Here is a 14,523-nt window from a genome sequence, read left to right as displayed (position 1 = left end):
TGGGGGTACCAGTGACATTACTGCAGTAATCAGTGCTATATATATGCACTGTTACTGTAAAAATGACACTGGCAGTGAAGGGGTTAATTTTATTGGAGAGGGAGGGGTTAATGTATGCCTGGTGCTTACTGACGTGTGTGGGGGGAGGTGACTGAGTGAGCCAGGGACAGATCAGATGTCCAGCTATGCTGAACACTCCGATCTGTCACTCCCTTTCACTTGGGAGATCCGCCCGCTTGTGTTTACACAGGCGGGCGGATCTCCACACTAGATCCCCGACGATCGGGGAAGAGCAGAGGCGATCGCCGCTGCTCCTCCCCTGGCCCGACTCCCGCTGTGACTGAATACAGCGGGAGCGAGCCTCCGGCGGCGCGCAAGCGCCGCCCAGAAGGGGGGGTGTCTGACGACGTAGTACTACGTCGTCAGACGATAACGAGCCACTTTGCCTCAGTAGTACTACGGTACTCAGCGGTAAAGTGGTTAAATAATTATAAATATTAATTTAAATAATAATAAAATATATTTTGATCTTTTGCAAGGAAATTATTTTTTAAAAAGGCAGCAAAGGTTACATTGAAACAAGCAGCTGAAATGTGTTGTGTAAATGTCTGTTAGTAAAAAAGAAAAAAAAAACATATGTAGTACATCTCTGCAATACATACACATTTCTCCATGTTTTATCTATTGAAAGACCCTACAGGTACAAAAAAAGGTTTTAGTCTGCCAGAAATGCATTCCTAAAGTGCTATTAAACTAATAAAAATGCAATATATTCCAGATTAACAATCCCCCTAACTGTGGTGGTTGCATTGGTTTTCTTTTCTAGGTTTTTAGGTTCTAGGTTTTCCTTTATATTCACCTGGTGACCCTGCCAGTAACACAGTTCCTATCCGAGGGTGTCTCCACTCTGGATGGAGGAGCAACAGAGACACCCTTGGACAGCTGCAGTGTTAATCTGGGGAGGCTAGTGTTAGATTTACTAACAAATTTAGATGAGCTTGACTAACAAATCAAGGCCAAGCACTTTTTCAGCAGTTACAACATTTTTTTTTTCTTTTGGATAAAGATTAACCATACATTAACAAGGCTGGCCATACATTGTGCAAATTTATTTCCAGCAGCCATGGGTGTGCTCAGGGCCGCTGCTAGAAATCATGGGGCCCCCCCAACCACGCCCACACCCTACCTCAGTGCAGCGGAAAAGCAGAACTGACTTTATACACCTACACCCTGAAACTGAAAAAAAAGTCTTTCCTTTGCTTCCACCTCCTGGGCCCCTCTGTTAACCTGATGGGGCTTTGGAAATGTAATTTAAGCCCTGGTAAGCAAGAAGGGGTGAGAGTGTGGTCTAGTAAAGTCCATTTGTTTATTTAGGCAGAAATGAACAATAAAGCTGCCCTGGGCCCCTGAATTAGCTGATGGGGCCTGGGCCCAGTACAACAGTACTGGTTGTACTGCCTTATCAGCGGCCCTGGGCCCCCTGAATTAGCTGATGGGACCTGGGCCCAGTACAACAGGACTGGTTGTACTGCCTTATTAGCAGCCCTGGGTGTGCTGAAAGGGGAATCTCTTCTGCCGAGCAATTGCCTCTTCCTGGCGGGGGGGGGGGGGGGGGGCGGCCATGGGAAGCCATCCCCACTGGGAGAAGACAATGATTATCGATAGTGGCTATAGCAGCCACCAAGCGATAATCATATGAGAATCCAGCAGGCTGGTTGTAGCCAAGATGATAGATCAACTTGGTACATTCAGCCTGCCAATTAAAAAAAATAGGCATTAAAATAACACTAAACTTTGGTCTTAAAAAAATAAAAAATGTATTCAAGTCTGTAATCTTAAAGTGATTGTAAAGTCTTACTTTTTAAAAAACAAAAACAAATATATTATACTTACCTGCTCTTTGCAGTTGGTTTTGCACAGAACAGCCCAGATCCTCCTCTTCTTGGGTCCCTCTTCTGTGCTCCTGGCCCCTCCCTCCTGTTGAGTGCCCCCACAGCAAGCAGCTTGTTATGGGGGCACCCAAGCCAAGTCACAGCTCCCTGTGTCCATTCAAACACGGAGCCGTGACTCGGCCCCGTCCCCTCTCTCTCTCCTGATTGGTTGACTGACTTTGATTGACAGCAGCAGGAGCCAATCACACCACGTTGCTGCCTCAGTCAATGAGGAGGGGGGTCCCGGGCAGCTGAGAAACTCCTGCAACATCACTGGATAAAGATGGGCTCAAGTAAGTTTTAGGGGCGCTGCTGCACATAGAAGGTTTTTTTTTTTTTTTTTATCGTAATGCATAGAATGCATTAGAATAAAAAAAACCTTCTGCCTTTACAATCGCTTTAACTAGAAAAAAAAGCACTGCTATTGGACATAGCCTCCTCCAAATGTTCAGATTCCGGTTTTGCTTCTGTGATCTAACTTTCTGTTGGAGGGAGGTTATGTTCATTCTCCAGGATCCACTGTATGTAGGAATGCAGCCACCCTCTCATGCACACTCCCAAGATGGACTATGGATTATGGACTATGGGATTTATAGTGTGCATAAACCACAACTAGTATGAACTGTTCATTCCAAATAAACAGAAGGGAGAGGGTAAAGGCGTGGTTCAGGAACACAGAGAATGTTAGAAAAAAAAAAAAACAGTAGGATGTGGCAGAGAAAAAAAAAACACAGTAGGAAACAATTTAACCACTCTACTACCGCTCACAGTAATACTACTGCGGCAGAGTGGCTCGTTCCCGTCCAGTCACGTAGTATTAACGTGACTGGACTCCTCCCCTTCTGGGCGGCGCTTGCGCGCCGCCGGAGGCTCGCTCCCGCTGTTTTCATTCACAGCGGGAGTCGGGCCAGGGGAGGAGCAGCGGCGATCGCCGCTGCTCTTACCCGATCGTCGGGGATCGAGTCTGGAGATCCGCCTGCTGTGTGTAAACACAGCGGGCGGATCTCCATAGTGACAGGGAGTGACAGATCGGACTGTTCAGCATAGCTGGACATCCGATCTGTCCATGAATCACATAGTCACCTCCCCCCCTACACGTCAGTAAGCACCAGGCATACATTAACCCCTCCCTCTCCAATAAAATTAACCCCTTCCCTGCCAGTGTCATTTTTACAGTAACAGTGCATATATATAGCACTGATTACTGCAGTAATGTCACTGGTACCCCCAAAAGTGTCAAAAATGTCAGTCAGGGGTCCGGTCTGTCCGCCGCAATGTCGCAGTCCCGCAAAAAAAATCGCAGATCGCCGCCATTACGCGTTAAAAAAAAAACACCAAAAATGACAGAAATCTTTCCCTTTGTTAGTAAACGCAATAACTTTTGCGCAAACCAATCAAAATACGCTTATTGCGATTTTTTTTACCAAACATATGTAGCATAAAACAAATTGGCCATAAACTTTTAAAAAAATTGGTTTTTACATCTTTTTTGGGGGGAATTTCATATAAAAAAATGTGAAAAATATTGTTATTTTTTCAAAATAAACGCTCTTTTTTTGTTTATAGCGCAAAAAGTAAAAATCGCACAGGTGATCAAATACCACCAAAAGAAAGCTCTGTTTGTGGGAAAAAAAGGACGTAAATTTCGTTTGGGTACGGCATCGCACGACCGCGCAATTGTCAGTTGAAGTCGCACAGCGCCGAATCGCAAAAAGTGGCCTGGACGGAAGACAGCAAAATCCTCCGGTTGTAAAGTGGTTAATGAAACAGATTACATGGCCATTAAAGTAGCATTCCAGTCAAATTCTAACTATAACTTAACCTGCTCCCACCCCCCATTAAAATCCTATTCTAACTACCCTGTAAAGGAAAGATGTCTATACTTCTGAGGGTGCTCCGGACTGCTCACATGATCTCTCCAGCAGTGGCCCTCAGTGGAGAGGAGAGTGCCGACAATGGCTGCAGAGCATGTGCGGTGACGTCACCCATAGGCTTACTATGGGGCTATCTAATGTCGGCTGTCCCTCCTCGACATTGAAGCTGGCGCTGCAAACCGATCATGTAAATATCCCCTGCGCTCAAAAGGTGCATGTAGGCCAGAGAGGCATTGGCTGTATCATAAGCATCAAAGGTCTTGCTGCCCTCTCGGGATGATAGGTATCCACATAAACTGGAAGCAAAAAACAAGAGAAGGGCACACCCTTGCTAGTGCAATACCATAAAATATTTATTAAAAAATAATTAAAAGAACATATATTCTACTCACAAGAGTTCGCTATAAACAAGGGATAAAGAGAGAGTCCCTTCAGCTGTCCAGAGACCACAGGACCATAATGCTTAGTTGTGACAGGCAAGCTTGAAGGTGTCCATATGGCTAACGCGTTTCAAGGGAGAACCCTCTTCCTCAGAGCCATGAAACCAATCACGTGACCGGACCAGAGTGCCCTCAGCATAGGTAAATATACACTTCTTTCATGTCACAGGGTAGTTAGAATAGGCTTAGAATGGGGGAGATAGTAGATTTAGGTATATTTAGGATTTGACAGAAATTATACTATAAGTAGTGGGTGTGTATGTATTATTTTTAGAGAATAAAGTTTTTTTTTTTAATTTACATTTTATTAGTTTTAAACTACTGTTGACAATAAAAAAAATATAGAGAAAAAACAAAGATCTCATATAACATTGTCGATATATGAATAACCCAAAAACCTCCCTCCCACCTTCACTCCTCAACCTGGATCCCTCCCCACCACCCAGCCCAACAATCCATCTTCAAATTTGATATTATTCTCTATCTATCTTAACATTTTAACAGTATTTTAAATTCTATAGTAGGTGCATTATCAAGATTTCAAAATAATTACTGGATTTTTTAAAATCTTTCCTTTTTCCCCATTTTCCCAGCAAATAATTTGGTTGTTCCTCTTCCCTACTACTAAATACTCCATATTGTAAACATAGTCAACTCTATTACACCATTCCTTCAGAGAGAATAAAGTTATTTTGTGTCACTTTCAGCAATAGGTATTGGGTTCAGCCAGATTGTTTGGCATTGATCACAAATGTTTTCAACTTGTTCCATAGTAGTAAGGATGTTAATGTGCCTGTGGGTCTGTTGAGAAAGCTTGTTGATGAAAATATAGTTTGGTAATGTTATGAATTATGGAACCATGATAGGGGAGTTTTATAGTTGTAATTAAACCAAAACCTGTATTAACCTTTTTGTTGAAAATTGGTTTGATTAACAGAAGGAATAGAGCATGTTCACTTTCAAAGTGGAGTTTCACTTAGCTTAGTAAATAAAGTAAAATTGTAATGACTACAATTATGCAAAAAAATTAAAAATTCTTTTTTCCTCTTTTTTTTTTTTTTTTTTTACACTTCATTGGGTATTTTTCACAAAGTAAATTTTCACTTTTTCGTCTCATTCACTAAAATAAGTGGATACCTTTTTATTATGCAAAGTAAAAATTCATTTTGAAAGTGAAAATTCTTTACTCATAGTTTCATAGTTGGTAAGGTTGAATAAAGACCTTAGTCTATCCAGTGAACTCCTTTAGTAAATTAATGTTTTTATAAATGGGATTGGATGATTATTGCCTGAATTAATAAACCAGTATCTAAATGCCAATTTTGCAGAAAATGGTCAGATATTTTTTGTATTCCATGAGAAACTACATTTTTCAAAACATTACCCAGTTATCAGGCAGAACAGATCGAATCTGTTGATAGTCAGGCTGTACATGTTGTGCAGACATTTTCAAAGGAAATCAGATGACCCATTTAGTGGATTTGGTTGTTGGTTATTGCGGTTTTAAGATTGTTTCTGTTACACCTTGTTTCAGTGCTTATTAGAATTCCTTTTATATAGGAGGTGTGACAATTTAGTTCCTGGAATGCCCATGGTGTAACACATTGGTACCAAACTGTGTTCTGACATGTTCTAACACTGCACTCACCTGGCCAAGACCAGTTGACTCAGTCTTTATGGAGTAGTAGAAGAAAAAAAACACGCCCAATGATTTTGCTTTGTATGTGATAGGGTCAACTGGTCAGGCAGAACTGTAATGAACAAACAGCATTATGAAGGCCAAGGAACACACCAGACAGGTCAGGGATAAAGTTGTGGAGAAGTATAAAGTAGGATTAGGTTATAAAAAAATATCCTAAGCTTTGGACATCTCACGGAGCACTGTTAAATCCATCATCCGAAAATGGAAAGAGTATGGCACAACTGCAAACCTACTAAGACATGGCGGCCATTCACCTGAATAATAGGTCAGGCAAGGAAAGCATTATTCAGAGAAGCAGCCAAGAGGCCCATGGTAACTCTGGAGGGGTTGCAGAGATCCACAGCTCAGGTGGGAGAGTCTGTCCACAGGACAACTATTAGTCGTTCATTCCACAAATCTGGCTTTTATGGAAAAGTAGCAAGAAGAAAGCCATTGTTGAAAGAAAACCATAAGAAGTCCCATTTGCAGTTTGTAAAAAGCCATATGGGGGGCACAACAAACATGCGGAAGAAGGTTTTCTGGTCAGGTGAGACCAAAATTGTACTTTTTGGCCTAAAAGCAAAATGCTATGTGTGGCGGAAAAACTAACACTGGACATCACCCTAAACACCATCCCCACCGTGAAACATGGTGGTGGCAGCATCACATTGTGGGGATGCTTTTCTTCAGCAGGGACAGGAAAGCTGGTCAGGGTTGATGGGAAGATGGATGGAGCCAAATACAGGGCAATCTTAGAAGAAAACCTGGTAGAGTCTGCAAAAGACTTGAGACTGGGGCGGAGATTCACCTTCCAGCAGGACAACGACCCTAAACATACAGCCAGAGCTACAATGGAATGGTTTAGATCAAAGCATATTCATGTGTTAGAATGGCCCAGTCAAAGTCCAGACGTAAATCCAATTATAAATCTGTGGCAGACTTGAAAATTGCTGTTCACAGATGCTCTCCATCCAATCTGACAGAGCTTGAGCTATTTTGCAAAGAAGAATGGACAAAAGTACACTCTCAAAATGTGCAAAGCTTGTAGAAACATACAGTTTTTTTCGCTCCATAAGACACACCTAACCATAAGACGCACGTAGGTTTTAGAGGAGGAAAGCAAGAAAAAAAATATTCTGAACCAAATGGTGTACTAAAATATTTATTAAAATAATAATTAATATAGCAGTGAAGTGTCTACTGACTGTGCAGATATGTGAACATGATGATACACACCATGCCACCTGTTGTTTTGGGACTAATCATTCAGCCTTACTATGTCTATTATAGATGATAGAAGGAGCTCAGGGTAATAGTCTAATGAGGAACCCCATAATTAGTAACCTTCTATAGGTAAAGCTCATGCTGGTTACATACCGTATATAATACATTGGTTCTTCACGATTAACTTCTATGGGCTCGTAAATCATGAAATTAGTTTCCGAAATACTTCTTTACACTGAGCCTGGGAGGAAGCATGCAGCTGCAGTATAGAGCAAAGCCGCTGCTTCCTGTGTATGGCTCCTCCTGTCACAGGCGGAGTGCATCTGATATCACTCCGCCTGTGAACCGGGCCAATACAAGAAGTAGCGGCTCTGTTCTAGAAACTGACAGCTAAGCCGGGAGTCAGGACATTGCACGATGACTCGGGGACACCGCAGGGAGATTCTGGATTAGAGTATGCGGACCGCCCGTTACCCAACCTAAATCTGTAGAGATTTAGTCAGTATTCGCTCCATAAGACGCACAGACATTTCCCCCCATTTCTAGGGGGGAAGAAAGTGCATCTTATTGAGTGAAAAATATGATACCCAAAAAGACTTGCAGCTGTAATTGCAGGGAAAGGTGGTTCTACAAATGATTGACTCAGGGGGGCTAAATAGAAATGCACGCCACACTTTTCAGATATTTATTTGTAAATAATTTTGAAAACCATTTATCATTTTCCTTCCACTTCACAATTATGTGCCACTTTGTGTTGGTCTATCACAGAAAATCCCAATTTTACATTTACATTTTTGGTTGTAACATGACAAATGTGGAAAATTTCAAGGGGTATGATTCATTTTTTTAAGGCACTGTATGTTATTCACCTAATCTTGGTAGACCAAGTGAGCATTTAACCCTTGTAGGGTGAAAGGGACCCCACTGCAAGCATAACTTTTTTCCATCCTGGATATAGGTTTTAACCTCCACTCAATATTACATAGCTAACACTAACAGCCCAACTAAACTTTATGTTTTAATCAGGTAAATACATTCCAGGGGCATAAAAATATAGGTGGTCAATGTCCTACAGTTTTTTTTTCCTAGAAAGCAACCACAACCGGAGTAGAAAAGCCTGTCCCCTACCATCATGCTGTATAGATAAGATCCCTAGCTCTATGTGTGGAAGCAGTGGTCTCTCTGCAGAAGTCTGACAAGTGCCCTGCTTAGTCAGTCCTAGAGCTCCACAATTAACAGAAGACATGCTCCCTGTTAAACGGTGAGCTCTAGGACTGACCTCTGAAGAGGTCTGTGCTTCCACACAGTGAGCAAGGGCCTTTCTCTGCCCCAGGCTGGCAGCAAGCAGACTTCTCAACTCAAGCTGTAGCTGCTTTCTAATGATAATAAACTATAAGACTGTACACATTCATATGTTTAGATACACCTAAAATGTATTTAGCGGATCTAAACAGTTCAGTTTGGCATTAAGGTACATTTAAAGCCCAAACATATTTTTTTAGCTTTAGATATAGTGTGGAAGAGTTAGAACTTCTGCCAGGTCTTTAATGCTGTCGATGTCCCTTTTGGGGATATTTGCCCTCCATATTCATCCTGGTGTTCACTGTCAGCAGGACTGAAAGTGATGGAAACACCAGTTACAGTTTCACCAGAACAGGAATAATCTTCTAAAAAAGGACCCCTGATCTGGTAGCAGTTGTCTAAGAGGGGATTTTCCCCTCGCTTTGGAGAGATTTCCTCTCACTTCCTCGATGGTCTCCAGATAACAAACAATACCCTACCCTGAGTTCAAACCATTCCTTACTCTATCCAAATCAAGTTCTGGCTTCTGACACACTTAAACCTGTCTCTTTACACTTAATCTTCCCAACCCAGACACTTAACCTTAAATCTACAATATAAAACCCTTAACACCCCTAAAACACTGAAAGCCTAAGCCAAATACTAACTAATTAACCCTAATTCTTCTGGATGCTCACTTTTTCCTGAACTTAAACTATCCATGCAGCACCAAGATTTCAGTACAAGAAGAAACCGCTGCAGCACAATATTATACATGCTTCATGGTGACTTTTGTAATAGTTCTTATTATGCCTTACACTTTACATTGGATTTCTGACTTGTCCTGTGATATTGGGAGCAAGGGCAAAACTACAGGCAGTGTACCTTCCAACTTTCTGAGATAAGAAGGAAGGATGCCTTTTATCACAGTATGTAGGCAATCACTCAACTCAGTTACATGGACCATGACGAATTAATACAAATAATAGGTTTAATACACAGCTTTTTTACCATTAGTTTTGCTTTATGGGTTTTAAATAGCAAATTAAATTGTTTAGACTTGGTGTAGTATTACACTTTTTGTAGTTTTATAATATGTTTTTTCATAGTGGTCTTTACTTTAGACCAAAAGAGGAACTACTGGGTGGAAGAGAGGAACAGCCAGAAGCTATGCTTTTTATACCAGCAACTTTTGTTATTTCCTGTTTTTGAATGCAACAATATAAGAAAGCATGTCAGTATAGCCAAGAATCCGGAGGGTGTGTGACTATATGGGAAAATTATTTTGAGGGTTAGGTATAGAAGATGGTAGATGGGTTTTATATTTGTATTCCATTTGTATTCAATTCAGTAAACCAAAATTTGTCTGAACTGTTTCTCTTTTTCAATTAGGTCCACCATAGTTACGATTTCCTTTTTTTTTTTTTTTAACACAGTATTTTGGTTTTATTTAGGATAGAAATGTAAGAATATAGTCTAAAATCTGCCAGAGGAGTATAATATGGAACATACTGAGAAAAGATGCTAAATGCACTGTATTTGACCTTATTAGAAAAAATATTAGTAACTTTCTTTTTATATAATTAAGCAAAACTGAGGTGAAGCCAGAAAAACCTCAATTTCAATGCCCTGAAAAAGAGCACTGATCTTTGATAAATTCTGTGAGCCGTACGCTTTGTGGTTTACGATTTCCTTTATTAAAGCAAACCGCTATCTACTCATTGGGGGTCAAGAGTTCTTTCATAAAGGTGGAATACTTACTTTTGCAGAGTTAAGTAAAATAGATAAGTAACAAAGATTTGTAAGCCTTTCTGGATAAGGAGGTAAAGTGAAAATTAAGTGCTAGGGGGTCTTTGTAGAGGGGGAGGCTGGTCAATTTCTTAATAAACTGGGTAACTGAGGACCAGAAGTGAGTGAATAGGGAGCACAACCATAAAAAGTGAAGTGTCCCTTTATCTTCTTGGCATCTCCAACAGGCACTAGGGACCATTGGAAAAAAAATTGTGCAAAGTCTTAGGTGTTCTGTACCAAAGAGTTAGGAATTAATAGTTTTGGTTTGGTTTAGTTGGTCCTGTGATATCTATTGACTGTGGATGTCAGGGTGCAGGAAAGACAACCTCTGTTATTTTCTGTTTAAGCTTCTGATTACAAAAATACCAAATTTTATTTATTACTTGAAGAGGTAAAATATATTGTAGTTTTAAATATAAGTGGACCTCAACCCTCTCAAATGGTTTTAGTTACTTATTCCGTTTTTCCTCTGGTCCAGTACCTTGCTTTAGCTCCTTTATACCATAAATATTGGATGTTTTTGCTTTTTCAGGGAAGTAGAAACTCTTCTTTGTTTTCAACTTCACTGAGAGATACCTTACAAAAGAAGATCAGCATCCTAGAACATCAGATATTTGAGAAACACAATAGTTCAGAACACCAGAATAAAGAACACGACCAAACACCTGAAGACTTAGTGCGGCACAAGATGGATGCAGCCATACACGGCAAAGAAAGCGGTAAGTATTATATTTGAGGAAAGGTATTTTTAAGATAAACTATTGCTTAATACACGTATATTATGTTAAAGGGCCAGTCAACTAAAACTGGAGGTGGAGCCTGGGTTGGCTCACGCAGTGGTTTCCAGTCACAAGATCTCCCGTTTCTACTTGGCTTAGTACCTGCCCATCACTTATAGTTTAGGCTGTTCTCATCCATTTTTCTGTGTTCTCCGTTATTTTCATGTATTCTCAATTATATAAAATAAATATCTTACATGGAGTGTGGGACACTCTAATAATGTACACTTCAGGTGTGCAAGTCTGGGAACTCAAGATCAGAAATCTCACACAAGTGTCCCAGAAAAAATATATACTGTAAAACCGTTTAGATGGTTTACCTTTCCAACATTAACCAAAAACAGAAATATCATTTTGGGTAGACTGGTAATTGAATTGTTTTAACTGTGAAAATATTAGTAATTCTGTTAAGCCGCTTTGTGGTGCACACTGCACAGCTAGGAAAGTGACACCACTTTGTCTATTTTAATTAAAGTACATTTTTGAAGAAGTAAATATGCAGGCTGCCATTGCCAAATTCCTGGAAATTCTAGTTTCCTGGCCCTGTTTGATCAGGACTTCCAAGTCATAGACCAAAAACAAGCATGTTACTAATGCCTGGTACACACAATGAGATTATCGGACGAATGATCGTCTGTTTTCTTTTGGTTTTTTTTTTTTTGCATGCTAGTCTCATATCGAAAATTAAGCGTTTACTAAAATTATGGAAATTCTCGTACGACACAATAAACACATGGGGAAGTGATGTATTGTATTTGTATTGTATTGTATTTTTGAATGACAGCTGTACCCAATAAACGAAAATTGTACGATCTGGTATCATATGACAAAAATGTCTGTGCTTGTCCCATAATACAATAATTTTGCATGAATTGTCATGACTGGCTCTCGAAAGCTGTGTACTAACAATTTAGGTTATTGTACAATCGCTTTGACAGTGGCATTTATTGTACGATTGTTTTAAACATATGTAGGGGTCAGTGTCAGATTTCCTATCTCTGTACTTCCCAGACAATGACTGGCAATGTAATTTATCCAAAGCAAACAGGGAGATCAGCATGGCAACCTAAATATTTCTGTAATGACACATTTCTGGCAGGATCATCAGCCGTATCAGTAATTTAATGTATTTAATGATACATAACATGGCAACATATGCATGTACTGCAGAGCTGTGATGATTTTTTTTTTTTTTTTTTTTAGATTTAGTCATCTAATCCTTTAGACAGGTTCCGTGTGTTGGAATTATCACACTGTGAAATGTAATATAGCCTGGTTATCTGACACTGTTGTATCTAGATCAAGTTTATTTATCATTACTATCAGAAAAAAAATGTTGCGGTGGTGCCAAGAGGCCCCCTTCATTAGAGCTTAAGAATGTAGGAAGGGCTAAAATCTGGACCATATTCAATGTAGTCCTCAAAGGGAAATCTGGGCTGTTACAATGTATTTGCTTACAGTTATCAATCTGGCAGCCTAATCCCAGACCTAATTCCCATCCAAGAACTATGCTAGATTTAAACCCTTTCTAAGCCCTGATGAAGGTGCTTCTTGGAACCTCCCAGAATGCGTGCATCTTTTTTTCTTGAGAGTGATAATAAATAAATTAACTTTGTACTGTACTGTGATTACTGTGAAAGTTAATCAATAATATAATAAAATACAGATTAGTTAATATGCATTTACTAAACATGAAAAAAATACCTGATTGCAGGTTCATTGTAGGATTTTTTTTCATCTGAGGTTTGGCTTTTGTTTACCTGTTTACACTGCAGTCAATGGACTACTAGACCTTCAGACCTGTGTAAAGACATTTTGCCTTAGGCAAGTACGAAGTGAAAATTATGATAACTTTGTCAGACTGCACCCATGCTGATGCCAACCATGTTACATAAATTTTACATAATTATGTACCATGTTACATCATTTTCTATCTCAAAATGTATGATGGAGGCAACTGGCTGGTTTGCATGCAGAGGTAGAAGTCTATACAACCAGCTGAAAAATAAAGATGGCTGCCTATTGAGCTAGAAATGGTCTTCTGACTCCTTCCAACTTTGCAGCAGTTGCCTCTTTCTGCTTAACTCTACACCCAACAGTTGGCCATAAAAGAGAAAGATGCCGCCTGAATACACATTGTAACTTCTGTGCTTTACTTTGCTGCCTTAGATGCAAGCCCAAGAGTGTCATGTGTAAATGCAATGCTAAGTGTTTATTGATATATCAATCAGTAATTTTAAAGTATTATTATACCCACAACAGTAAAATCAGTCTGTATTTGAAGTAAAGCATGCTTGTTAAACTCACTGTGGAACCAAAGAGGTTAATCATCTGCATTGTGTAAAAAGGCTGGTTAATCCTGTCTTCTTTGATCCTCCTCTTCTTCTACTGTCTCCAATTCATCTCCTGATAGAACAGAGCCTTTAAAGTCATTCTGCACATGCTCAGCCTTTGGTGTGTTTTGCTAAAGAGTTTTTTTCTTGGGAGGGTGCATGTGATCAGCACAAGGGTCAATCAGCGGGTCAGGGGTCCTGCAGCCTCATAGGACAGTCAGAGGAGAATGAAAACTCCTCCTACAAGCTTTATCCAGTGCTTAGCTGGACAATGATAGAAGTCACAAGACTGCTGTATACTACTGAAAGAGGTATTTAGCAGTTAGCATTTACTAAAATAATTGCATTTCCATGTTCTGTGCACTGTGGGAGGCCAGATATAGTGAATGCAGGGTCCTGGGTTTAGTAATGCTTTAACTTAAAGTGTTACTAAATCTAGGACCCTGCATTCACTATATCTGGCCTCCCACAGAACATGGAAATGCAATAGTTATAGTAAATAAAAACTGCTAAATACCTTTTCTCTTCAGCAGTATAAAGCAGTCTTGTGATTTCTATCATTTCCTAGTAAAGTTTGTAGGAGGAATTTTTAATACTGCACTGAGCTGTCATATCAGGATCCAGGACCTCTGACCCTCTGTCTGGACAGTGCTGATTGGCACTGTGCTGATCAAAGTGGGGGGTGTCATGGCGCTCTTCTAATATCCCAAGGTGGTACAAGGAATGTGGGTGGATGGGAGGGGGGGGGTTATGGGGCTGCGTGGGGGGGAACAAAGTTTGGTACTGTAGGGAAGCTATAGTCCGCGGCAGCCGGCTGAAGCGTGGAGAAGCCCTGAGAGATGCAAGAAAGGAGAGAGCGGCGCCAGCTTAGTATAGTACAAGTTTATTTAACACTGTTAAAATTGGTGACTCACTGTCCGAGGTTGGGTGAGACCGGTACACATAGACTGTTAGGGTCATCCATCTTCCTCTTCCAGGATAGTGGTCATAGGAGAAGGTGGTGAGGTTCCAGAGGTATAGCCGAGCCGCTGTGGGGCTGCTAGTTGTCACTGGCCGCGGCGGAGCATGCACAACAGGGCTCCGGCTGCCGACTTCTGATCCCTGATGACATCACTTCCTGGCAGGAGAAAAATAGGGGTTGCACGCGTTCAGAGCATCCGTGCTCCTTCGTCAGGCGATGGGAGTGTCT

At 40.5% G+C, this 14,523-nt stretch overlaps 1 protein-coding gene across 1 annotated transcript in view; it reads left to right on the top strand.

Annotated features, from left to right (window-relative positions):
- LOC309568481 (neuronal pentraxin-1-like) overlaps window positions 1-14,523 on the top strand; it is a 43,262-nt gene that overhangs the window by 5,858 nt on the left and 22,881 nt on the right. The window contains exon 2 of the mRNA XM_082274156.1: window positions 10,755-10,941. Coding sequence (XP_082130282.1) covers window positions 10,755-10,941 — 187 coding nt within the window. The remainder of the gene's footprint in view (window positions 1-10,754; window positions 10,942-14,523) is intronic.

This window comes from Pelophylax lessonae (assembly GCF_965119305.1).
Source record: "Pelophylax lessonae genome assembly, chromosome: 12".
NCBI lineage: Eukaryota > Metazoa > Chordata > Amphibia > Anura > Ranidae > Pelophylax > Pelophylax lessonae.
The sequence above is the reverse complement of the archived record's forward strand: the minus strand, read 5'-3'. Positions and strand labels throughout refer to the sequence as shown.